Genomic DNA, 26,142 nt, shown 5'->3' on the forward strand with positions numbered 1-26,142 from the left:
TTAAATTTATAATGTTTGTTTTATTTGAATCGAAATTTTTATCATTGTAAGTCGAGACTTATAATTTTTTATGACAATTTTAGTTTGTCAGTTTTTATAAAAAATATGCTTTATTTGCCATTATTTTGTTTGGTCTACACATATCAAAACTTATTTTCAATAGCTCTATGAAATCTAATCGAACTTTCAAAATTCCTAATTTTAAGATATCTATTGAAGAATATAATACATTATATATTGTACATCATATAAATGTCATGAGCAATATTCGACAGATATTGTCAATTATGTTCTTGCAGTGTTTGAAAAATTTCTAAGATAATAATGCTCCAATATCTTTTCGTAATTTATGCACAAAAATATTCTCAAAATTATTATTTCCGTACCTCTTTCCAATTTATTGTTTATCAACTGGTGTAATAATAATCATATAATTAAATGAATTACTTTTTTTACTTTTTTCATGCACAATTTTCAAAAAAAACAAACATTTTCTTACTCATAAACATTATAAAAATTTTCTACTTTTTAATATAAGGTAACTTAAATACAAATTGACATAAAATAACCATTAAGCATACAGGCTTTAAAAAGGTAGGCTGCGATTGATAGAATGATTCAGATTATTGACATGAGCTAGGCCTTATATTCTATTCGCGTCATGATAAGCGTCATACTTATCGGCACATGATGAGATATGAAATACGCCCAATGCTTATTAGCAAGAGATAATCTTCATAATAATCGGCATGAAATAAGCTTCATACTTATTGGTATGAAATAAGCTTCATACTGATTCCAAAGAATCTATTAATTTATTGCAGATGAATGCGGAACAAGTTCTTGTATTAACCTACCTTGCAAGAATAATGCTATATGTGAACCAACTGGCGAGACTGATTACTCATGCCTTTGTATGCCAGGATTTACAGGTAAGATACATTTTTTCATAACCTTTTTGGTTCGGAATATTTGCATTGAAAGGAATATGAATAAGAATCATTAATGTTTTGAAAGCCCCATGCCAGAATTTGCTTAGGAAACAGAAAAAAAATAGCAAGTGTGTTACCTCTAAAGTAAAGTCACATATGAAATTTTTTTTAATTGGTAAACAAATTATGCCGTACTTTTAATTTAAAAAATAAGATTTCAAACAGAAATAGTAATACAATAATAACGTGTGTTCTAATTTCTTAGAAATTTATGTTTATATTTCAGGGTGCGCAGCCAAATCTTTCAACAAAAAATATGCACTTTTTTAAGTACTTTTTAATCACTCATAAAATATTTTTAAGCCCTATAGACATTAACAAAATGCAAAATAATTTTTGAAGACATCACATGATCATGATAAAATAACTAGTTTCCGACAAAAAACTCTTTCTTGGTTATATTAGCCAACATAAAAAGATCGAAAGATTTTTCGGATTGATTTCAGAGGGTGGAAAAGGAAGCCTGAAATTGAGAATGTCTTGCAAAATGTGACAGAGTTGCACATAAGAGTGCTAGAATCTCACCAACCCTAGCTCAGTAGACGCACATGCGGACCTCCAAGTATTTCATCAAACATGTTACATGATTTGGGGCTATTGTGCGCTATGGGTGGATACGGGAAGCCGAAATGGATTGTGGTTGAATGAATTGTGAAAACGTTGAATAGAACAATGTGAAAAGCACGCTTTTGCATAATACGTGGCGAAAATCGACATGGTATAGAAGAAAATCTCATTTTCCAAAAGAGAAAATTAAGCCCTTTCTAAAAACACCCACTAAAAAAAGCATCTGTAAGGGCTTTTGAAAAGGGAAATTGAAAATAAGCACCACTAAGCACTTTTTAAAAACGTTACGCAACATGTATTTTGTGTCTGAGAACATGTTTGTTTTTCTTTTAATGCAAGTTACATTTAATTTCTTGATCCCCTGGCCTAGGGTCTCCCTCATTTCAAGAAATGCAGCTCTATCATTATTAAAAGCAACAAAAACAATCCTATGAAACTTAGGATACAAAACAATTTTGACATATCACTAATTTCAAACATTACCGACTGTTTGCGAAGTTTTGGATAAATGATTTCTTTCATTTACAAATCATCAAAATTGAATTTAGTAAGGGTATAAAATTATAGTTAAAGTCAAGAATTATACATTCCCTATTTTAGAACAAATTTCTGGAGTTAATACATTTTAATCAAATTCTAGTCTTTCTAAGAGAAAATTGCATTTTCCACAATCGTTTTATATCACGAATTGGTTGTTGTGTAAATAAAAAAATTTAACGAAAAAAATTTAATTTAAAAAAATTAAAATCAATATTTATATTGTTTTTAAATGTATTTCACAATGATCCAATTTTGTATAATAAACAGACGATGAGAAAAACCTAGATACACTGTTAGAATTTTCATTCTAAAATTATGGAAAAATAACTGGCAGCTGTCTGTCCATCCGATTAACCGTAAAGTATATGGCAAAGAACATTTTTTATCTTAATGGTATTGCAACCATTTACAAATAATATGGTTATAAAACCATGGATACAAAACTACACGTTTTCTTAAGCATTTACAACTAGCATTTTCAAAAAAGTAAGAAAACTATATTTAACTAGACATAGGAGCTCGGCTTTTCGTAAGGTAATGGGCATTGCAAAGTGCCGAACACTGTAAATTCCTCTTTTGTTGATGGGAAATGGAGGAAATAGTGTGGTGTCAATACTGGGACTCGAACCCCAGTTCTGCCGGTCATGAGATTGACAGATAAACCCGCTCTTCTATGATATGTATGCAGTTGCAAAGAACTAAGTAACTTCATTAGGTCGTTCTAATTGGCGCGATGAAATTCTGGTTGTTTAACCGTATTATGAGAAAGCAGTTAATAAACAGTTTTTCTCAAACTTAGCAGTTTGATTACCATTCTATTTATGGTTATTCGACTGTTTTGATTAAATATGGTAAAATAACCATTCATAAAATTGTTATTTAACTATTTTTTCCGAGAAATTTCTAATAGTTTATTTCTTTTTACATAAATAACTTTAGTTTCTTAAGAAGTTTTCTTCCTTTTATATAAAATTCATTTCAAATATATAATTTCTTCTACTCAAACTTTAAAAGTCTCCCGTAATTCAATCTCCAAAACCTTATCGTACTTTTCTAAGATAAAACAACGTTTCCCAAGTAATCCGTCAAGCTTAGAAAAATATTTTTAACTCAAATCTGAAAAAGAAAAAGAATGAAAAGAAGAAACAAAAAAAGTATCCACAAAGCAGAGATAAAAATCTTCGGTATCCATGCTTCACTGGAAAACGAAGAGCTTTGAACAATTTAATGCACTTTTGTGGATGTCTTTATTTTTCAAAAGCCGCTTTTCATGTTATTTTGCTTTTGCGGATTTTTCGTAACAAACACTTCTGCTTTAGAAATTGTATCGATAAAGCAAAATTTTGTTAAAAACATTATTTAAACGAATGAACAGAAGAATGTATGCATATCTTTTTGTGTATACCAGACTACCATCTGCTTTATTGCATGAAGCTTGGTAAAACGTAATTTGTCTTTGTTAGGTTCAAATTCGTCAAATTCTTTATTTGGTTGATTTTATGGTATCATGTTAGTAAATATTGTTATCTCGTTAATTTCACCCAATCTTACTGTAAATTAATTTTTAGTATTTTTATTTAGTATTATTATTTAGTATTATTAGTTACAGTCCCTGGCAAAATGATTAGAAGCACTATAAAAGTCTATGTAAAATCTTAATTTTGACGTAATACTCACAGTTTTATTGCTTTTATACGAATGAAACCAGTTTTCACTTGCTTACGTTCGTGTTTCAATTGGTTAAGTTAAACGATATATAATATAAATTCGATGATTGGATAAATTAGACGATATATTATATAAATTCCATGATTAAATAAATTATACGATTTATTACATAAATATAGAATATTTATCATATCAGGTATTATATTAGTAAATTATAATAATTGAACCAAATTATTAGATGCATTTTTGTGCTTTAATAATTGCATGTTTTGCACGAGTTTATAGGCAATACTTTCATACACTCCTCAAAAGGGAAATTGCAACACCAAAAAATAATGCACGTAGCGTCATGCAAATTTCAGGAGCGATAGTAGTGAGATGGATATGCAAATGATTAAAAAAACAGACTAATAAAATCATTATAAAGCAATTTATTCAATATCTAATGTGGCCACCTCGGGCAGCTATACAGGCCTCAATCCGGCGAGGCATGCTATCAATGACTCCATTGATGGTTGCCTGAGGTAACCTTTGCCAAGCCACATCCACTGCTGTGCGCAGATCATCGATGGTTTGCGCCATTGGTCCTGTGTTCATGCCACGTCCAGTGAGATCCCATAGGTGTTCCATGGGATTCAGATCTGGAGAGGCTGCCGGCCAGGGAAGGATGTCAAATCCAGTCAGGCTGTTAAGAGTTCGCCGTGCGACATGCGGCCTGGCATTGTCTTGATGGAATACCGTGTTGGGTGCGCCCTGCAACAAGGGCAGAACAACGGGATACACAACTTGTGTGACGTAGCGGTCCGCTGTCAAACTGCCGTGAATGTGTACCAGGGGCGTTCTGCTATCAAACATTATGCAACCCCAAACCATGATGCCCGGTGTAGGACCGTTGTGACGCTCGGCGTAATGGGCTGGTTCGTAGCGTTCTCCGGGTCACCGCCATACCCGTCGACGGCCGTCACTTCTCCACATACAGAAACGAGATTCATCCGTGAACAATACCCGATGCCATTGGATGGTCCAGGTACGATGACGATGACACCACGCCTGGCGTCTAGCCCTGTGTAAAGCGGTCAACGGTACCCCTGTTGCTGGTACTCGTGCACGTAACTGTACAATAACGTACCTGCACGTAACTGTCATGCAATCTGTTGCGCATGGTTTAGGTGGACACAGATCCACCTGCTCCTGAAGGCAACCGGCTTCGAATGGCATGTGCCGTGGAGAAAGGGTCTCGAACAGTCAACTGGCGAATACGCCGGTCTGTGCGCTCTGACGTGCACCTGTGCGCATCACTTCCTCTTCGGCGTGCACGTAGACCTTCCTGAATCCATCGTGTGACACATCGTTGGATGGTACTCACGTTGTGCCCAACACAAGTTGCTATTGCGCGAAGCGAGAAACCAAGTTCATGGAGTTCGATAATACGGTCACATTCCCCGGTCGTAACTGATGGTATTGAGCTCGCCGACGTCTCAGAGGCATTTTCGACGCTTTTTCGAAAGTCGCAAATGCTACGCAAAACCTCAGATGCCGTTTATGAGAAGGGAAAGTTACTGGCTTTTATAGCCCGAATATGCGTACCACGTGATCAGATGCGTGCGCAAATTTAATCATTGGCATATCCATCTCACTACTATCGCTCCTGAAATTTGCATGACGCTGCGTGCATTATTTCTTGGTGTTGCAATTTCACTTTTGAGGAGTGTATTTAAACACACACGTAATAGGCTTTTATTCAGGAGACTTTTCATATACTTCCTATTTGTATTTATTTTTAACGCATTGCATTACAATGTGAAGTCATTGATACATGAACTTAAGCAAGTGTAAGCCAGTTTCAGCCACGTAAAAACATTAAGGCTGTATAGTATCACCTGACAATTAAGATTTTACATGAAATCATGTAGTGCTCTAATAATTTGGCCAAAGACTGTAGTATTATTATTGTAATTATATTAATTATTAGAACTGTATATTAGTTTAAAAAGCCACGCAGAAGTAAATCCATGAAGAGATTTCATTCCTTCAATTAGCATTTTTTCTAGTTACTATTTACGTTATTTTTAGGACCTGAAAAAAAATGAGAGATAAATTGAGAATATTTTTATATTTATTTTTTGTATATAGCAGACAAAATTCTACTTCATTGTTTAAAGTTTGGTTAAACGTAATTTTCTTTTCATGGAAACAAAAATGTGTCAGTTTATGCTTCAAATCGTCCGTTAAATAAATTATAGGGCATTATGATAGCATTTTTTTATCTTTGTTTACACTTGATTTTTAAATTATTTTTATTTCGATGGAAAAAAGTTATTTAGATATTGGTTTGATACTAAAAACTGATGTGCTGTATTCTAAAATATATTTAAATTTCAATATAGTAAAAGACCAAGCGTTATCATTAAAAGATCACCAAATCAGGCTTTTAGCCAATAATATAATATTACCACTTAAACGTAAGAGGTCAAGATTTTCCTCAGAATTTAATAATTATTTTTAATGCCACGTTGCTAATAATAGTAGTAAGAGCCGAGATGGTTCAGGAGATAGAGCGTTCGCCTTCCAATGTGGCGAACCGGGTTCAGATCCTAGTTGATACGAATTCCGCATCATTCTTGCACCGACCACAGTGTTTACGGGAAATATCCTAAGTGGTAGACGGATCATGGGTTAGAGTCCCCTTGCCGTCAGGCTAACTGTGGGAGGCTCTCCTGGTCTTCCTCTCCATGTAACGCAAATGCGGGTTAGCTTCATCAAATAAAAGTCCTCCACGAAGGCAAATTTCTCTCAATATCCAGGAGTTCCCTTGTCTTCTGGATAGGGTTCAAAATGACAAGGCTACGGAGTTGAACATTAGTAGTCGTAAGTCCAAAAATTGGGTCACTTGCTCAACGACAGTTATAATAATTATAATATTATAATTATAATTATATTATTACCAACATTATAATAATACCTTTTAAACGTAAATGGTCGAGATTTGCCTCATAATTTAAGAATTATTTTTAATGCCTGATTACAAATAATAGCAGCATGTAGTTGTTGTTTATAGTAGTTATAATTGATAGCGTATCAGTTGCTTCATTTTTTAATTTAGTAGCTTTCAACTTACATTAAGTAACATATTTGTATAACTTTGAGGGAAATTTAGACTAAGATTTATTAAAAGGCTTATTTAGCCTAAGAGCTACTAAGAGTAATTTAGAAAACAATTATCTGTTAATTTTATTTTTTTAAAAAAAAAACAATTATAACCTCGACGATTGAAAAAAGTTAACCAAATTCTAATTTTAATTAAGAATAAATAAAAATTATTACATTTTGCCAACAATCAAGTAGGTATAAGGAATAAATTATCTTACACACGTTATCATATAGTTTATATCTAACATGTATGTAAATTGTATGACGTTTCAACTTGAAAGCTTGAAGCTAATAAGAATTAAACGCTTCAAAACCATAGCAGACAAGACCATTTATCTTTATTCTGGATAATGACAACTTAGACTCTATTACTCGCATTATTCACTTTAAATTATTATGTAAATGGTTTATTTAATAGCAGGAATTTCTAATAACACTTTAGTCACTATAGCAATTAATAAGAAATGCTTTAATGTCTATTAACTCTGCTGCTTTAAACTCACCAATTATTGGTTTTAAATACTAACCTTCCAATCAATTATCATCATTAATCAATGATTGATCTGCTAATGTTATTACTAAGTAAATTGTTTCATACATTGTTTTAGAAAAAAAGTAATACAGCCGAATCCCGCTGTAGTGAAACTTCAAGAGACCGAAATTTCGCTTCACTATAACCGGGCGTTCACTATATCCGTACTGTAAACAATTTTAACTAATTTTTCCGAACTGTTCCGTTTTATTACACATTATTTAAATAAATAACCAATAAAAAGAAATACAAAAATGATTTTAAAAAAAACAATATGTAGTAACAAAAAAATGTGCTAACTTTTATTTTTTATTACTTTTCGTCCTACGTACAAAAAATTTAGGGATGGGACACTGAGATAGAAGAAGCAAACAAGAGAAAATGCTTATAGCTACATTCCAATCTTAAGGTGGTTTTAAAAATCGGTAAATGCGATTTTATGGAGAAATTTCAAAATTACCAAAAAATAAAAATAAAAAAATCAGTCGAAGACAAAAAAAAGTTCATAATGAACAATTTCCTCTCTTCTTTAGGTTCACTATATCCACAAAAAATAATAGTATGTCTGTATAGCAAAGCACAGAAGCGAACATTTCGTTTGCTATATCCGGGAATTCACTATAAACCATGTTCACTATAGTGGGGTTAGACTGTAGTTGCAGATAATCAACTAATCGTCCATTTAATATTGTATAGTCACATTATAGGCTTAAAAGGCAGACGGTTCACTCTTTTTTTCAACAGCTATATTCATTCCTCTTGTTTAAATGTGGTAAAGCAAAGTTGGTTTATTAAGCTTTTGAAAGTGGTTAAAATTTTCAAAAGGCTAGAATGGTAATCATAACGAATCTACAGTATCTTAGAAACAGTCAAAACATGTATAAATGTATTAAAATATCTGAATTTATTCTAATTTGTAAATATTAACTCATAATCTTAGAATTGGAAATAATTTTATGTAGAAATTATAGCTTTGAACAGAACGCAGAAAAATGTTTTAAATTTATATTTGTTTTGCTTTATTTGTGAGAATTCAAATATTCTCAAGGAGATTTTAAACAGATAAAATAAAAACAAAAATATGGTAAAATTACTATTATAGTTTTCATGTTATTGAAATGGAAATGCATGCAGTTTTATTTAAACATATATTTATTTTGCAAATATTAAAGCAATACAAATAAGTAAAATCAAAAACGTTGCATTTGAATATTTGAAAAAAAATGCAGAAAAATTTAAAAATTTTTCTGAAGAATGAAAATAATATTGTTATAAAACTGGAAACGATTCTGAGAAATCAGCACTATTCTGTATTTAAGCTTAAAACTGCAAAATAAGTTTTTTTTTAAGATAGAATATCATCCTCAATAGTATTATGTTGTTAAATTATTGTTTGTTTTTGAAGAAAAAAAAACTCTAAACCAACTTTTCAACTATAGATCTTCCAGCATATCTTTCGTTAGCATATAGTTGACTGTTTTTAAAGTATAATCATAAAATATTTTTTTAATGTTTTCTTTTTAAGATCAAAATGTATAAGAAAAAATTCAAATATTTGACCTTGAACACTATCTCCAATGACCTATTTAAAGTTTGAAACATAATACTCGTACCTATATATAGTTTGTCGAAAAAAAGAACTCCCCTCTCCATGAAGTCGAAGGTTCTCTGCTGCTATGGAAACAAGAAATGGCTCATTTCAAAGAGGGGAGCTTCTTTCTCCTGTGATTCCTTTTCTCTCGCCTACTCCAGCCAAAACCAGTTTTAAATAATGTCCAACCCCCTACTTGAAATAGTTTGACCTCCTAACGATAGACAAAGCCACTACTCTAGACGAATACCCAGGGGAGTTCCTTACATAGACTAACTATATAATTGTACTTTTCTTAATGTTTCGGCAAATTAAAAGGTGGTGGTTTTAACCTTTGCTAAAATTGTCAAAAACCGTTAAAAGAACGCACCAGCTTGTAAAACACATATTTTAACCATTGATGAAAATTTATTGCTATGTATTTTGCATATGTCAGTGTGTAGTAATATAAATATGTTTATATGTTGTTCTGATTCATATATGCTGCGATATATATGTTTGTATGCATATATGTTATAATTTAAATCAATTTGAAATTTATGGTTCAGGAAAAACGTGTGAAATATTAGAAGACGCATGCATAAACAGCCCTTGTATTGAAGGATCAACATGTATAACTCATGCAGAGCATGGATTTGTGTGTAGATGCCCTCCAGATCGTGCTGGAAAACTATGTGAAAAGAGTAAGCTGTTATGAATCATTATTTTAAAATGTGTTATGATGACATAAATACTATCCGTAACATATATATATTATTTCTTCAGAACTATTCTGTAAATCCTTTCCTTATTCACACTTTAACTCACACTCTACTCGCACTTTAAAATTCACATCCTATCTTTTAACCAATTTTAAGTTCAAGTATGCATTAATTAAAAGTAGGACATTTTTCCCTTTGCTGCTTTGTGAGAGCTCTGAGACATACTTAATAGATCAATTACAATTACTATGATTTCCCTTATTCCTTAAAAAGCGAAATTTTATGGATTTTCATTGGAAGATTTTTTTAAACTTTTATTGAGGAGCACTATGATTTCGCGTACACTTTGATAACCGTTCTCTGTTTAATAACTATTAAATAAATTTTGTACCATCTTTCCATATATATTTCCATAGGAATTTTTAAACAGAACAGTTTTGTTATTTTTGCTAAATATAGTTAATTAAATGCTTGCATCTTGTTAAAAAAAAATCTTAAAAACATGAGGGATCACAAGCTGAAATTTAAACGGAGAACGGGAAAAAAAAGCAATTAAATTAACGAATCATAGGAAAACGGGATAATAAGTTCTAATCCTGTTAGCTTGTCTCCTGCATATTTCTATCAAGTATTTCACTTTTTCTTATAAATTATGCTTTTTGATTTTCTTTGTTACTTACTTCATGTGGTGATATTTTTTGTAGTTTTGTAGGAAGGATATGGTTATATCTCATAAGTAGTTGAAATATTTCTTCTGCTGCTTTTTTTATTATTGCCGAACTACGAAAAAGAAAATAAATTTGAAGAAAAAAACAATATGTTGTAATTATCTTACAATAAGTTATATTACTTCATTTACCCATTCAGCCGACTGATATTTGGGCTTATGGCTATCAATGTACTATTCCTTAGCTTTATAATTTTGAACCCAACTCAGAAGACTAAAGAACTCTTGGATCAATCATTTAAACAAATTAGCTTTCGTAGTGAATTTTCTATTGAAATTAACCCGACAGATTTAAATTAACCCGACAGATTTAACGTACACCAGCCACCATTTACTGAACGGGAAGTCGTCGGCCGGTGGGGATCGAACCCACGACCTCTTGGACATGGACCCAGTGCCCTACCAACCAAACTAACTCGACCAAGAGGATTCTTACCCGTATCCCGTCTAGAATTCGAATCGATCAGACGTCGCTGAGTTTCGAACCTGGGTCTCATCATTGGCAGACAAGCGCTCTATCACTTGAGCCACCACGAAGCAACATTAAGCTGTTGATACGCTAGGAAATAAATAGAAATAGGTATTTGAAGTGTATATGAAAAATAAACATTAAAATCGTCGATGAGGAAACGCCTAGTATATGGTGCATTCCTCCATATGGACTTCATTTAAAAAAATATCTGAAGCTCATTTTTATATTCTCCCTTTACATTTTTTTATGTTATTAAATCCATTATTTATTTGGAGCTGCAATGGCTCAGGGGATAGAGAGCTCGACTTCCAATGTGGTGGACCGGGTTTAAATCCCAGTCGATACGAATTCCGCATACGGCTTGCACCAACCACAGTGCTGACGTGAAATATCCTCAGTGGTAGACGGATCATGGGTTAGAGTCCCTTTGCCGTGAGGCTAACAGTGGGAGGCACTCGTCATCTTTCTATCCATGTAACGCAAATGTGGAATATTTCCATCAAAAAGTTCTCCACCAAGACAAAATTTATCCCAATACTTGATCCAGCAGTTCCCTGGTCTTCTGGATAAGGTTCAAAATTACAAGGCTACGGAGTTTGATCATTAGTAGTCGTAAACCCAAAAATTGGATCGGCTGTTCAACGACTGTTATAAAATAAAATAATATCCATTATTTAGTTTCAATCAAAATTGATTTAAATAAAACCTTTGAATAAAAGCGACTTAAAATAATTCTCTAATCAGCATTTAACATTTATAGTTACATGTATTTCAATCACATAGGAAACTGATTATAACTGAAATTGTGATTTGCAAATGATTAATAGTCCCAGCACATGTTAAGCAGCGGGATGCACAACCCTCTTATAACTGATGACGTGTCGCTGAATATATTATTCAAATTACGTAGAAACTCTCAGCGTACTAGATATTCAATTTGGACAATGATTTTCCCCCTGGACAACGTCCATCCCTTTTATCGGTCGCTTCCATATATTGAAACACTTCAACGTGTTCAGTCTATTTAAATTATTTTGAAAGCAAAATGTTACATTGTAATATATAATTCATTTAAAATATTCTTAATCATATTATTTCATCAAGTGTATATGCAGATTATTCATGTTCCAATATATGAATGGGGATTAAGTGAATGCTTAAATATATTTTATCGTGTTTATTTTTTCCTATTCACTAGTTTCAAATATTAAACGAAGATATTATAATTGTCCTGCAGATGACCAGCTTAGTCCCCTTTTAAAATGAACTTTAATGTTAACCAACAGGAAATCACAGCACAACTTTATTTGAGTATTTTATATTTTTAATGCTTGGTCCAGGAGTTCCCTTATCTTCAGGATTGAGTTCAAAATTACGAGGCAACGAAGTTAAACATTAGTAGTCGTATTTATCTAATACTAACATATCTGTTGAACATGAATTGAATAATAACTATTCTACTCTATTACAAGTAATTATTATTCTTATTGTAAGTATTTTTCTCAGTGTATTTGTTTATTTAATTTACAATTAAATGCTTCAAATGTTTTCCAGCTAATCGAGAGTCTGAAGGCATTTTTGTTCCTGATTTCAAGGGGGATTCTTATCTCGAATTTCCGACTTTAACAAACGTTCGTCAAGCATTTAACATTGAAGTTTGGTTTTTAACACGGGCGTTACACGGAACAGTACTTTACAACGGACAGCAAGCTTCAGGAAAAGGAGATTTTGTAGCCATTACCATAACTGATGGTTATATTGATTTTCGATATGACCTGGGAAGTGCTGTCCAATCTATTTCGTGAGTTACTTTTATTGATATCAATGTATATTTTTATTACCCATTTTCAAAGTGGGTTTTGTTTTGGGTTTGATGGCTTACGCACTTTATTTGGACGTCATCGCACTTTTCAACTGTGTTCAAGAGTAATAGTAAACAGAGCGCATGCGTTGCTATGGCGACCGCTGCTGTTTGATATTTTTTTTTAGAATTCTTTTTTTCACTTTTAATTTTGTTATGCATAAAGTTGGTGAGTTTATTTTTGAGATATGGGGACCAGAGAGATCCCATAAATGCTTCGTAATTTGTGAACAAAAGAGAATTTGATCAGTTGAACGATAATTTTTGGTTTTTATTGTTTTAATTGAAAATCAGAAACATAAATTCTAAAAAAAATTAGACAAAAACCATTTTGCCAATGGATAACCTGTGATCGCCTTTAGACGATCACAATTTATTTTTAACATTGCTCGAAAAAAAAAAAATTCTATATTTATTATTAATTTTATTTTAATTACAAAAACTGTTTTATGGGACAGCATTTATTTTATGAAAATAAATTTTTAAAATGCACATCATCTTTTGATCTGTTTCAAAAACTTTTTGTTGGTGTATCATGTCCTTTATTTATTCATTTGATATTACTTTAATAGATTATTTTTGTCTCAGCTTGAAAAACTAGAAATGCATTACTAAAACTAAGCCATTGCTTATCCAGTTGTAGACTTTCAGAAAAATAGGCACAGCCATGATGTCGGTACTTTAAAACAACCTATCATATTTTTGGGAAGTGCTGTCCCGACTGTTACTTAATTTAATTTAACTTTTTGAGCCAAAATAAAATTTGCATTTTAATCTGAAATTGATCTATGGATGACTTAACCAATTGCTCAATCAGTTTAACACTCTTAGAAAAATTGGTTCAACTTTGAATCGATACTATCGATACCATGACCCGTAATATCATGCTAATAAGTTACAATTATGATAAGGAAGTAAATTAATCATATTATGCAATTTAATACAGTAAATTAATTAAATGATATTTAAATACAAATAAAATAGTCTGTGGAACATCACTAGTTCATTTATGTTTTAATAAAAATTTAGGAAAGTGCCCTTAACACTAGATTGCCCAAGGAAGTCATTTTGTCTGCTTTTTAACTGCTTTTTCATTTGCAAAAATAATAATAATGCATACATTAATTTTTTTTCTAAATGAAGTAAATTTTTTTATTGTTAATATTTACTAATAACTTGTTATATTGCAAATAAAAAAAAATAATAAAAATTAAATAAATTTCTTTACACATTAGTTACACTTCCACAATGTTCGCTCTTCATTTTAACTGCCTTTGGGCAATATAGGTATTTATTAAGTTTCAGTCTTTCTAGTATTAAAGTAAGCTAATTTGTTTGACATAAATTAGTAAGTTTTTATTTCATGGCCTATGAGTCAAGTAAGGAGTCGAAACGATTTTCCAAACTAAATGTTCGATTTGTTTAGAAAAAAAAGCAATTTCGGCCTGTGTTATTCTGTGAAATTTGACATCAAATATAAGATAACACTAAAAAAACTTCGTAAGTTAGGCATAATACTGAAGTCTACTCACCAAAAACTAGAATATAACACGCCAATTTTTTTTCTAAATTAGAATCGTTGGCAAAATCACATTTTTGTTTAAAGCTTTTGTTGAATTATTTATGAAAGTTTTACATTTAATTTTATTTTAAGCTTTTGAGTAATTAAATTGTGAAAGTTTTAGAAAAGTGTTAGTGTTTAGCTAAATTCTTTGCTTAAACTAAACTTCTGAATCCTAGGTTTAAGATTTGATAATTTATAGAAAGTAAAAAAAAGGCACTTGATGCTTCTTCGAGGAAATCAAAAAGCCCTAGACCTCTTTATTACCCCCTTACCAAGTAACATTTTAATTATCTATGTTTTAATTTTCGAAAGAATAAGGTTCAGCTTGACACCATACTCAGAAGTATTTAAGTTGTTTTGATTTAATGATCTCCAAAACTTTATGGGTTGCATGGCGAATAGAAGCGAGCTAGTTTAGAGAAATAAATTTAATAAAAATCATAATAATATATTCAAATTGCATTTTAAACATAGATTTTTTTAAGTAAATGGAAATATTTTCATTTTTTCTAAGACCATATGATCCCTATGCGAAAAAACAACCAATGAATGTCACAAAAATTTTTAATTCTACCTTTTTCATTTTAGGAAAAAAAGTGAACATTAAATTTTCACTAACAATTTTTTTTTAAAAATTAATTTATCAACGTGAAGCAATTTTTTTTAAAACTCTATACCATTATATGAAGTTTTGAACAGTTTAGTAATATTTTTTTATCAAAGAAACCTAAACTTTTCATATTGGCTAACTTTTAAATTAAAATATTTCATAAATATCAATTTTAATAACGGTAAATTGGGATCATAATATTAATAGGGATAATTGGGAAACGGTAAATAACAATAATTGGGGTAATTAAAATTAACAAAACTCTTAAAATTGTCATTTTTAAAAATATTTTTAATTATTTTGACATAACTGATATTATAAGACAGTTATAAAAAAAAATCAACAAACATTTAACAATAATAGATATTAAAAAAGCATAATTGAGGAAAATAAGTAAGGTTTTGAAATGCTTCCTATTCATGTTTTTTTAAAAATAAATTTGCATACTTCTTTAAAAAATAAATATCGTAATTGCAGGCATAAATTTTAAAAAAAATTCACAGAAAATTAATTTTTTTTCCTCATTCCAGTCAAGTAGAAATTTCTTTAATTGACTACATCTTTATTATTTAATTAACATCGTATATTTTAATTAACATCGGTATTGTTTTTGAAATCTCTGACATAAGCCATTTTTAGTTTGACTTTTTGAAGAAAAGTAGAATGATGTAACTTGAAAAAAATGAAAAAATTTTAATACTCTATTTTTTGTAATTTTCCTCCTGTTTTCATATTTTTTATTATAATTTAATTTTCAGAGTCACTACAACGCAACTGACGAATCATGTTTAAAATAAAACATTCATAAATTTTTTTTAATAATATTTGGATCTTAATGTAGTGTTTATTATATCTTTAAACATTCTATTTTTTACCTAAATTCTTAACGTTTTTTCTTTCCAAGCACATTTTGTAATTAGAACTATCTTTCATAATATAACTTTTCTTTGCTAAAATTAATACACTCGTAACTTACGAGTATTTTAGATTTCATATAAAAAAAGAACGTTTTTTTTTAAATTTTTTGACGGCATACAAAATAATGTGTTCAACAAGGCAATAATTAATATCATATAAATAATTACTTTAAATATTATCTTCCCATTTGGTGATAAAATTATATTAGATATATTTCTACTTTTAAAGTTTTTTTTTTTTTTTGAACAAATTTTAAAAATTTATTCTTAAGTGCTGTAAAGCAATTTTGTTTTTCAAAACCTCTTTATAATTGCTGGATTGCATCGTTTCAGCAGTTTTTCATAAGAACTGTAAATTGTCGTGAAAATAAAGATGAATTTGAAGTATTGACATGAAGTATTTGGGGAAGTGTAAAGATTAATCAAATTTTTTGAGTTTTGAAAGGGAGCTTTTTTTCCTGCAAAACATTATTTTATATAAGTAATAAAATGTAACTGGGTATTGTGCTGCCATCTAATAGAAACTATAAAAAGCGCATTATAGAGAACTTAAGTATTATTTTTATGCAAATAAGTCACATTTAGGATAAAATCAGACAACTTCAAACCAAATCACTCCAAAGTGTTTAATATATTATATTATTTATATATGTTATGCTATATTACTGTTACAGGCATTGTTACGCTGTTACATTCAGTCAAAGATAGCTCCTTAACTGAATAAATTTATTAAAGGATTTTAAAGCAAATAAAAAAATATGCTCGAGATCTTAAAATAATTCTTGAATGATATCAATCAAAAACTGTTTTTGACATAATTCCAATAAATTTTAATGTCAAAGCTGTCATTAAATGAAACTAAATTAAATAATTGGGAACAAACATATTTTCAATTTTTTTAAATATCCCTTTAAAATAGTTCTTTTTAACTAACCGAATATTTGATTCGAATGAGACCAAAGCCAAGTCTATGATATCTTAGTTTTAATTTCCTTGTTCTAAATTAGACTCCTAGACTCCAAGTTTAGAATTTAGGAGGATTTTATCAATTTATATAACAATTTCTGATTCACTATCATTTATGCATAATACTCTTATAACTACTAAACTATCAGTTTTAGACTCAATTTTGATTTTACTACGTGAACACTACGTTCAGATAACACTTGTTTAGACAGCAATAACAAGATACTTAAGTAGGAATCCTTTAAAAGTGGTAGCTTTTTTTACCTAATTTAATAACTTCTAAACTATTAGTCTCGTTGCCGTTTTTCTAATTTTACAATATTAGATTACTTAAAGCTTAATAACAAATTTACTTACAGGTTATAGAGCGGTAAAAAGGAAATCTATTGGACTTTAGATAGCACAAAACGTAACCTATCACGTAGTGAACTTGCGTACAAAAATAATGCTTTGAATTACTGCTAATGTCTAATGTTTACATGCATTCATAAATACAAATTCAAAAATATTGCTTTGAATTACTGCAAATATCTTTGATGTCTACAATTATAAAAGGGAAATTTGCATTCTATATTTTTTTGTAAAACAAAAATAAATTTTAAAACATATTTTCAAGTATATATAACGATAGCATTTATTTATATTGATGTTTGAATAATGAAAAAGTCTTATTTTTTATGCTTACTATTAGTGGAGTTGTGAGCATCAAGTAAGTGTAAACATTTCATTAATCACCGTATTTAGTGCAAGAATACGATAAGGGACATTTTAAGGAATTAGAGGGAACCAGTAATAGTAATGCTTTGTAAAAGCACGATGTTTTGTAAAAGCATGAGTAAGCTTTTACAAAACATATTGCTAAAAAATTTACTTTGTCATTTTTGCATTTCTTTATACATGACAATGCAAAAATGACTTAGTTTTAGAACTGAAAGTTGAGTATTTTTAGAATGTGACTTAGCATGTTTGCCCACTATGAATATTTAATTCGATTTTTAGAGTAGTGTTTGTTCTCAATCTATAAAATACATACTCTTCTAATATGTATTTTTTGATTTTAAGTTGAAAAAGTGTTTTCAAATACTGATTAATGATTGAAATAGAAAAAATAATATATATAACTTGGTATTATAAATTAGTTTTTATACCATTAATTTCTGGTTATTCCAACCATTTATTATTTGTTATTAAGATACTTATTTTAAATAATTAATGTTTGTGTAACATAGATTGAGATTACGTTTTCATACTTACCTAAATTTTATTCTGCTATGTTCATATTTTTTAATTTAAAAGACACTCTAATTTAAATACTATGTGTTCACGGAAGTTAATTTATTTATTTACTTTTGTGCATAAAAATGTATCCTAAGTGTCTTTCTTTATCTAAGTAGAACAATGAATAATAATACTCTATGTATAACGCTAGCATAGTAAAATATTATTTAATATAAATACTAAGATTTTTTTTAAGTTAATTGGTATTCATTATCTCTTTCCAGAAACAGCTAAAATTGCATAAAAAATGCTTTGAACTTTTTTAAACGGAATGTAAGCAACTATGATTATTTAATCTTTCAAAATAAGTTGAGAGCTTTAAAAACCATTGAATTCGGACTTCTAATTAGATTTATGCATGACTTATACTTTCAGCAATTGAATGTGAACGCTAGCAAAAATGGCAGCTTTAATTGAAGAGGATGTGTTTAAACAGTAACAATCACATGTTTAACACATAATTAATCTAAAAAATACTCTTGTCAAAATATTTAAGGACTCAAAATTGCCTAAAATCCATAATACTTTTTCTCGTAAGTTTTGAAATAGGGAAGACTCCATAGAAAAATACAATTCGATAAATAATTTTTCTTGTCTATATATTTAAATGTTCATTCTATATTTAAACGTCCAGTCCATATATAAAACAATTATTATTAGCAAAATCACTAAGTTTTTTGCGCATTTAAATAAGAAATAATTGATTTTGAAGTAAATGTCATAATGTAGAAAAAATGCTATAGAGGGTAATCATAATGATTGTTACCAGGAGCATGATGAACATTGAAATTAAAAAAAAAATATTTAAAATAACATTAAATTAAACTTTTCAAAATTCTAAATGTAAATAAAATTGTATTCGTATTGCAGACATAATGAAACCGTTGCAATGTAAGTACCTTAAACATTTTGGTTTACAAACACACAATTTTTAGTTTTATGAAACTTATGTCATAATTAAACATTCTGCAATTTAAGTACCTTAAACATGCTTTTGAAACAAATGTATGCATTAATAAACTTGAAATATTGAAAATTATTGGAAAAGTTATTAACTCGTGATGCAAAAAATAATTATTATAATTTTAGTTTAAAAGAATACAATTTCTAGTTTTATGAAACGAAGTACCTTAAACATGTTTATAAAACAAACGTATGCAATAAAAAAGTTAAATTAGTGAAATAATTGTTCAGAATGAAATAAGGAATTATATTTTTTTATATTTTATAACCGCCGTTGAACAGCAGACCCAAATTTTGGGTTCCCGACAACTAACGTTCAACTCCGTAGTCCTGTAATTTTGAACCCAATCCAGAAGACAAGGGAACTACTGGATCCAGTATTGGGAGAACTTTGCCTTCGTGGAGGACTTTTTGATAGAACTAACCCGCATTTGTGTTACACGGAGAGAAATAACGAGAAACTCCCACGGTTAGCCTGACGGCAAGGGGACTCTAACTCATGATCCGTCAACCGCTGAGGATATTTCACATCAGCATTGTGATCGGCACAAGCAAGATGCAGATTCGTATCGACAAGCCATCACTGGGATTCGAACCCGGTTCACCTTATAGGAAGGCAAACGGTCTATTCCCTGTGCCATCGCTGCTCGAAATAAGCAATTGTAGAAAGAAATAGTCACCACGTGTAGATATATATTAAAAAAAAGAGTTGAAAACAAAAATCAGAATGGTGACTCATGTTGTCGCCTTAGAGAAGCAACTGAATTGCAGGGAAAATAAAAGTGTCGTATATTTTGATCGCAAATCATGTGAACTATCAAAAACAAATTCGTAAAATGCTGTTTAGAAAGTTCCACGTCACTTTTTTTTTTCAATGTAAGTACATTCCAGAAAAGGAGATTCATTTTTTGGCAGGAAAATCTTCATCTGCTACCTCTAGTGGTTTGCTCAGTTCAAGTTTTTTTTTTCTTTATATTTCCACAGGAGTCCGGAGCCTATATCTTTGAACGAATGGCATTCGGTGAAGGTTAATCGTTTGTGGAAAAACGGCACTTTGCAAGTTGATGACGGTCGTATTTCAGCCAAAGAATCACCGGTAAGAAAAGAAAACTGTGTGTTTAGTTTTTGGAGTTTGCAAACCTTATTTTTCTTGTGCTTAGTAAAACTGAGAAATTGTTGGTACATATTAAAGGACATAAATCCTTGGTAGTTGTTAGAGTTCTGCTCTTGCTATAATTTTATGAATTTAATGTTTTTAAAAATATAAATAAATGAATTTATGAAATAAGATTTTATAATTTTAACGATTAAGAATGTATGAACTTATTAAATCTAGGTTTTATAAAATGGTTGAATTTAGATCTTATAAGCTTGATAAATTTATTGAATTTAAATTCATCTATTTTTTAAAACACAATATGATTATTATAATTTCATAAATTTAGTATTTTTAGAAAATATAAAAAAATAAATTTTTGAAATTAGATTTTATAATTTTAATAATTACGAATTTATGAACTTATTATACTTAGGTTTTATTAAATGGTTGAATTTAGATCTTATAAATTTATTAAATATAAATTTATCTATTTTATAAAAGCTAATATGATTATTATAACTTTTTTAAATTTAATATTTTTAAAAAATATAAATGTATAAATTTATGAAATAATTCAGATATTCGTATTGCAAAAAATAATACGAATAAAAAATAATTATAAAAATAATTAGTTTTATAATTATAAAAATAATTAAAAAATTTTACAATTTCAAAAAAATCTGTATGTAAAAGGCGAGTGAAATTAGAATTTTAATATTTTGATGAAATACGATTTTATGAACTGAATAAATTTAGGTTTTCCGAAAATTGATAAATTGCAATTATATCATTATTTGCCTTTCCTGTTATTAATCTGTTCAAATTTTATAAATTCGTCTATTTAGGTTTTTTAAAATTTAAATTTAGACTTCGCAAATTTTAGCAATTTCCAAAGCCATGCATTGATGATTTTGGGTCTTGAAGACTTAATTTAGGTTTCATTTCGGGAACTTAAGGAATATAAATTTTTATGAACTTAATGAATTTACATTTAAAGAAATGGGTTTTAACTGAATATTAAACCTCCAGTATTGCTTAAATTCTACCTATTGCCTAAATTGTATTACTTTACATTGATAAAAAATACCGGTAGAAAAATGGTGAACATGTTTTTAAGCAACATCTTTCTAATACTGTTTACTTTTACCAAATAACACTTTTTTTACCAGAAAAAAAAATAGAAATGATTTTAATTCCTTCTTTATTTCAAGCATTAAAATCTTTTTTTTAAGTATACTATTTTTATGATGTTTTAAATTAGTATTTTGACACATGCCTTTAAATTTTCATGAAAAAATATATGAGATTTCAAATTTTAAACATTGCAGCTTTTAATTTTAATTCTTCTATACCCGCAACTTTAAACCCTCAATACGTAAATATCAATCACTATTTCAATAAATTTATAAAACAAAAATTTCTGTATTTACCATTAAATTATATTTTTAACCGTATTAAAATATTTCAAGTTACAGTATTTATGCTTATAATTATGTATTAGTAGAAATATAATTGTTAGAACTAATATAACACAGATCTATCTTCTCCTTTTATTTTTAAAATTCGAAAACTTGTCTATCAGCGTGCATTTTAAGTAGAAAATATAAAAGAACTTTAGTTTCTTTGCAAGAAAGACACTAGCAGAATATTAGCAATTCCCTACAAAAGCAGAGTTTATCCCTATTTAATCCCTAAACAACACTTCCTCCGTGACAATTCATGATGAGTGATGATCCCTAAACCAAACCTTCTGCCTACATAAATTACTCCCTCATCTTGAAATCCTTTTTATCATTCCAGGCATCCCTGACAGAACTGAATCTTGAGAACAATTTGTACGTTGGCGGTGTTCCAAACTTGAAGATAGTGAATCCCGAATCCAGCGTGAAAGTTGGTCTGGACGGAGCGATTCAAAGGATTAACGTAAATGGAGACATATGGGACAGACTAATGTCCCGCGCTGTTTGGTCACATCGTGTCCATCGTTACAGGGGCCCACCATGTGATAATACAATGCAATGCCTTAATGATGGTGTTTGTGTTCCCAGCTTAAATGTGCCTCTCTGCAAATGTCCTTTACATTTCTGGGGACTGAGATGTGAAAAGAGTAAGCGTTGTGTACTTTTTTAGAAAACATTTAACGCATTCATGCACAATACAGGGAAAATTAGTACTACTGCGAAGCCTAAATATCTTTAACATGATGGCAAAAATCATTAAAAATTTTAGTAGAACTCTGATATATATGCAAGTGAGTGCAATTCAGAAAGAAGTGTTAAGGGCGCATCAGCCCTATAGGCATACAGCCAAAATAAAAACATCCAATAAATGAATAAGGACAATAAAACTTTTAATCTGGCGCTTATTTTGTATGTAATAAAAATTTTACTTAACTTAGCAAAATAACTCGGGCCCTCATTGGACCAACATTCAACTTGTCTCAATAAGGATTCAAAGGCCGATATTTTTTCGATATCGACCCTATATAGAATTGTCAGATTCACCCGATATTTTATATCCATTATTCATCCAATATAAGCCGATATTGACACTGCATAGGACCAATATTAAAAATTTTAGACATCCCAATATGGGTCCCCCTATCCATGTTCACATAGGACCCATATTGAACCCAACCTTGAGCCCCACAAGGGTCAATGTATAATTGTTGCTGGGGTATGAATAGTTTTAACATATGAATATTTGGTTCTTGGAAAATATTTTAAGAAGAATTATAATGTATATTATCTGCGCTAGCTAAGTAGTTTAGGCACTAATATGAAAAGTAAAGAACATATTTATTCCCTTGAAGTTACTTTAAACCCACCCAGATTCAAGTCTATATGTATCATCTCCAGCTTGACTGGAAAGTAAATGCGGTCAGTGTGCATTACTGAGCACATTTCCACCATCATGTCATTGATCTCGAAATAGTTGAGCCTTAATCTTCATAATCCCCCTGGCACACAATGGGCTGTAGCGGAAATGTTTTACTTTAACAATATGTAATTTTCAAATAAATTTAACGAGTAAGCTAGAGAATTATATTACTCGAGAGAAAGATAAAGTATAAATATTTATTTCATTTTAAATAAACAACGAAAAAAACTAGAAGCATTTATTATAAACTAGAAACAAATTAGAACCCTTTATTAGAAAATAGAAACACATTAGAAACATTATCAGAAAATAATTTCCTCGTGCGTTTCAGTAAAAAAATTGCTTTAAATTTGCATGAACTTGCCTTTACAATGTTTCCTTTAATTAAATTATTTTCCTCCCTTAAGAGATTTGTTTTAAAAGCCACTAATCGCCTCAGGCATCCTGACACCTCTCGACGCAACTTATGCAGCCTTTTTGCTTTGCTATACAAAAAAGACCATACCAAAATGGCTTTATTATAGCTAAATTTACAAAGTTTTGTGTTTAATTTGAAAAAAATAACTAAATTTTTCAGTTTTTTTTTCTATTTTCAATATTTAGATTTTAAGGAATGCACAACACAAAAACTGCAATAAATTTTTTCTAATAATGCTTAAATTATTGTAACAAAATCAGTATTTTTTACTAAAACTCAAATTCTTATCATAATTTGCTCCAACGATTGTGTTTTGAATTTCAGAGTATCATAAAAAAATGAAGCAGTTTTTTTTAATCCATGTTCATATCTTCAATGTTATATGATATAAAAGCATCGGAAATTCGTTCCGAAAAAAATGCACAGCACAAATGTAAGGAACAATATAAAAGGAGATTAGCGGCTATATCAATTTGCTACACTTTGTAGTGATATATCTGTTCGTTAGTGTAGAGTAGGGGTGTACAACCTGTGGCCCGCCATCCCTCGATGTGCCGCCCGCGGCTGCATTTCTTTCATAAACATGCATTTATTTTAATAACATGACTATTTATTTTTAAATTTAATTCTATGAACAAATTTTTCTGTGTTAAAATTTATGTTTAAATGGAAATTTGTATTTTGTAATATGATAAAAAAACAGGAATTTTTCCATAGTTTTTAATTATTTCAATTTATATAATGTTTTATTTTTTGATAAATTGATTCCGATTTTCGGATTCTGTTTTTTTCCCCTAAAAAATGAGTTTTGCAGTTTCTAATTTTAAACATTTGAAAGTATTTAATTTTATGCAAACATATTACAAGATTAACTGACAAAAAGAATTTAGTGCCTAGGACAATGATGTTTATATAAGATCAGCCTAGCAACAAGGGGACTCTAACCCATGATCCATTTACCACTGGAGACATTTTATGTCAGCACAGTGGTCGGTGCAAGCTGGATGCTGAATTCGTATCGGCCTGTCATCGCTGGGATTCGAACCCGGTTCACCTCATTAGAAGGCGAACGCTATCCCCAGAGCCATTACGGCTCGTCTTTGTTAATTACTAACTTTTTTTAAACATAATTTAACCACAGATGTTATCTTTTCCGACTTTTAATTAGTTTTTGAGGAATTTGGTAAGTGCCAAATTCTTCTTGACGTTCTACAGGCCAGAAACAAAACCTTTGGACTGCTTCTCTTGATAATTTGATCCATAATATTGGAGTGTGAAATAAATCAAATCGTCCATGCATTTCGTCATCATCTGGAACTGCGCATAACGTGAATCAAATTCAGTATCACCCTTATGCCTTAGTTGGTCCTTCACTTACTATATACTACCACATTTAACATTTTGCAATAAAATTTATTAATACAAGAATTCAAGTACAAGTCATATAGAGTATATTACATACGTGAATGGCTATCCATGATCAATAGAGTCATTAAGTGCCTCGAATCTTACGCTATAATTAAAAACCATGAAAGTAACATAAATTATTACTATCCGTTTTATGTTAATTTCTCATTTATCACACATAATTCATACAGCATTTTGGCTATTTTTGATGACTTATTTAAAAGAATAATTCACAGAACTAATATGTTATTGTGATCATTTTAGAAATTAATAAAGAAGACTTAGAGCGACCCGTTTCTTTTGATGGAAGTAACTTCCTAAGTTTTTCAAGCAAATCTATTACAGGGTAAGTTATGCTTTGTAAGTTTGTATTACACACTTAATTCTATTATCTATCATCAAGAAGATAAGATTTCTATGAGCGTTTATAATTGGTTTTTTAATGACTGAAAAATTACTCCACTGTATTGTTTGAATTCTTCGTATTATTTTAAAAAAAAGTTAACAATCTGAAATTGATTTTAAGGCTGTTTTTCGAAGACTGTCGTATCATGAAATAATGCTTTTTAGCTAATGATACGCTATTTTTATACCTAACTGTTATTCATGAGTGTTAGGTTAAAATTTTCCAATCTTTATCAAGTTTTCTATATGCTAATAATGAAAATGATTCAAACCGTTTATACGAAAAAAATCTCCACTTTTATAGAACTAAAAGTTGTTTGTTAAAGTATCGAGCTGAGTGTTTAGCTGTTCCAGTTTTTTTCGTTAGAAAAGTAACTTCAATGCTGCATTATTTTGAGCTTATAAAAATTTGAGAAAATGTAGATATACATTTTAAATGGTTTTGATAATTGAAACACTCTAATTATATTGATATTCATTATTAATATTTTTAAATATTCAATCCATTTGCCCGATCTGGATACTACTCTTAACCTGGATACTTATTTCTGACAAAATGGTTAATATAGTTTTAAACTTTAGCTTTGCTTCGAGTTTAAGCCACTTAAACTACGTTTTTTTTCTCGGTGAGAGAGCTTCGAAAAAACCGCTAAATGTTTTTTGACATGGGTGAAAAAATTTTGCTAAAGTAGCAATTTAAGTATTTTAGAGAAGAAATTGTTAATTATTAACATTTGTTAATTACTTCGAAACTCAATAAATTCCTTTAAACTAAAAAGTATGCAGTTTAAAATACAAATAAAAATATTGCCTCGAGTTCGGGGTACATGCTAT

At 29.8% G+C, this 26,142-nt stretch overlaps 1 protein-coding gene across 1 annotated transcript in view; it reads left to right on the forward strand.

Moving 5' to 3' along the window:
- LOC107441737 (agrin) overlaps window positions 1–26,142 on the forward strand; it is a 331,154-nt gene that overhangs the window by 295,633 nt on the left and 9,379 nt on the right. Inside the window, exons 21-27 of the mRNA XM_071183001.2 lie at window positions 825–932; window positions 9,589–9,723; window positions 12,495–12,741; window positions 17,550–17,567; window positions 20,084–20,195; window positions 21,999–22,305; window positions 25,168–25,249. Of these exons, the coding sequence (XP_071039102.2) occupies window positions 825–932; window positions 9,589–9,723; window positions 12,495–12,741; window positions 17,550–17,567; window positions 20,084–20,195; window positions 21,999–22,305; window positions 25,168–25,249 (1,009 nt within the window). The remainder of the gene's footprint in view (window positions 1–824; window positions 933–9,588; window positions 9,724–12,494; window positions 12,742–17,549; window positions 17,568–20,083; window positions 20,196–21,998; window positions 22,306–25,167; window positions 25,250–26,142) is intronic.

The sequence above is a fragment of the Parasteatoda tepidariorum genome, chromosome 7 (assembly GCF_982258835.1).
Source record: "Parasteatoda tepidariorum strain Cologne lab strain chromosome 7, Ptep-v5.0, whole genome shotgun sequence".
Taxonomy (NCBI): Eukaryota; Metazoa; Arthropoda; class Arachnida; order Araneae; family Theridiidae; genus Parasteatoda; species Parasteatoda tepidariorum.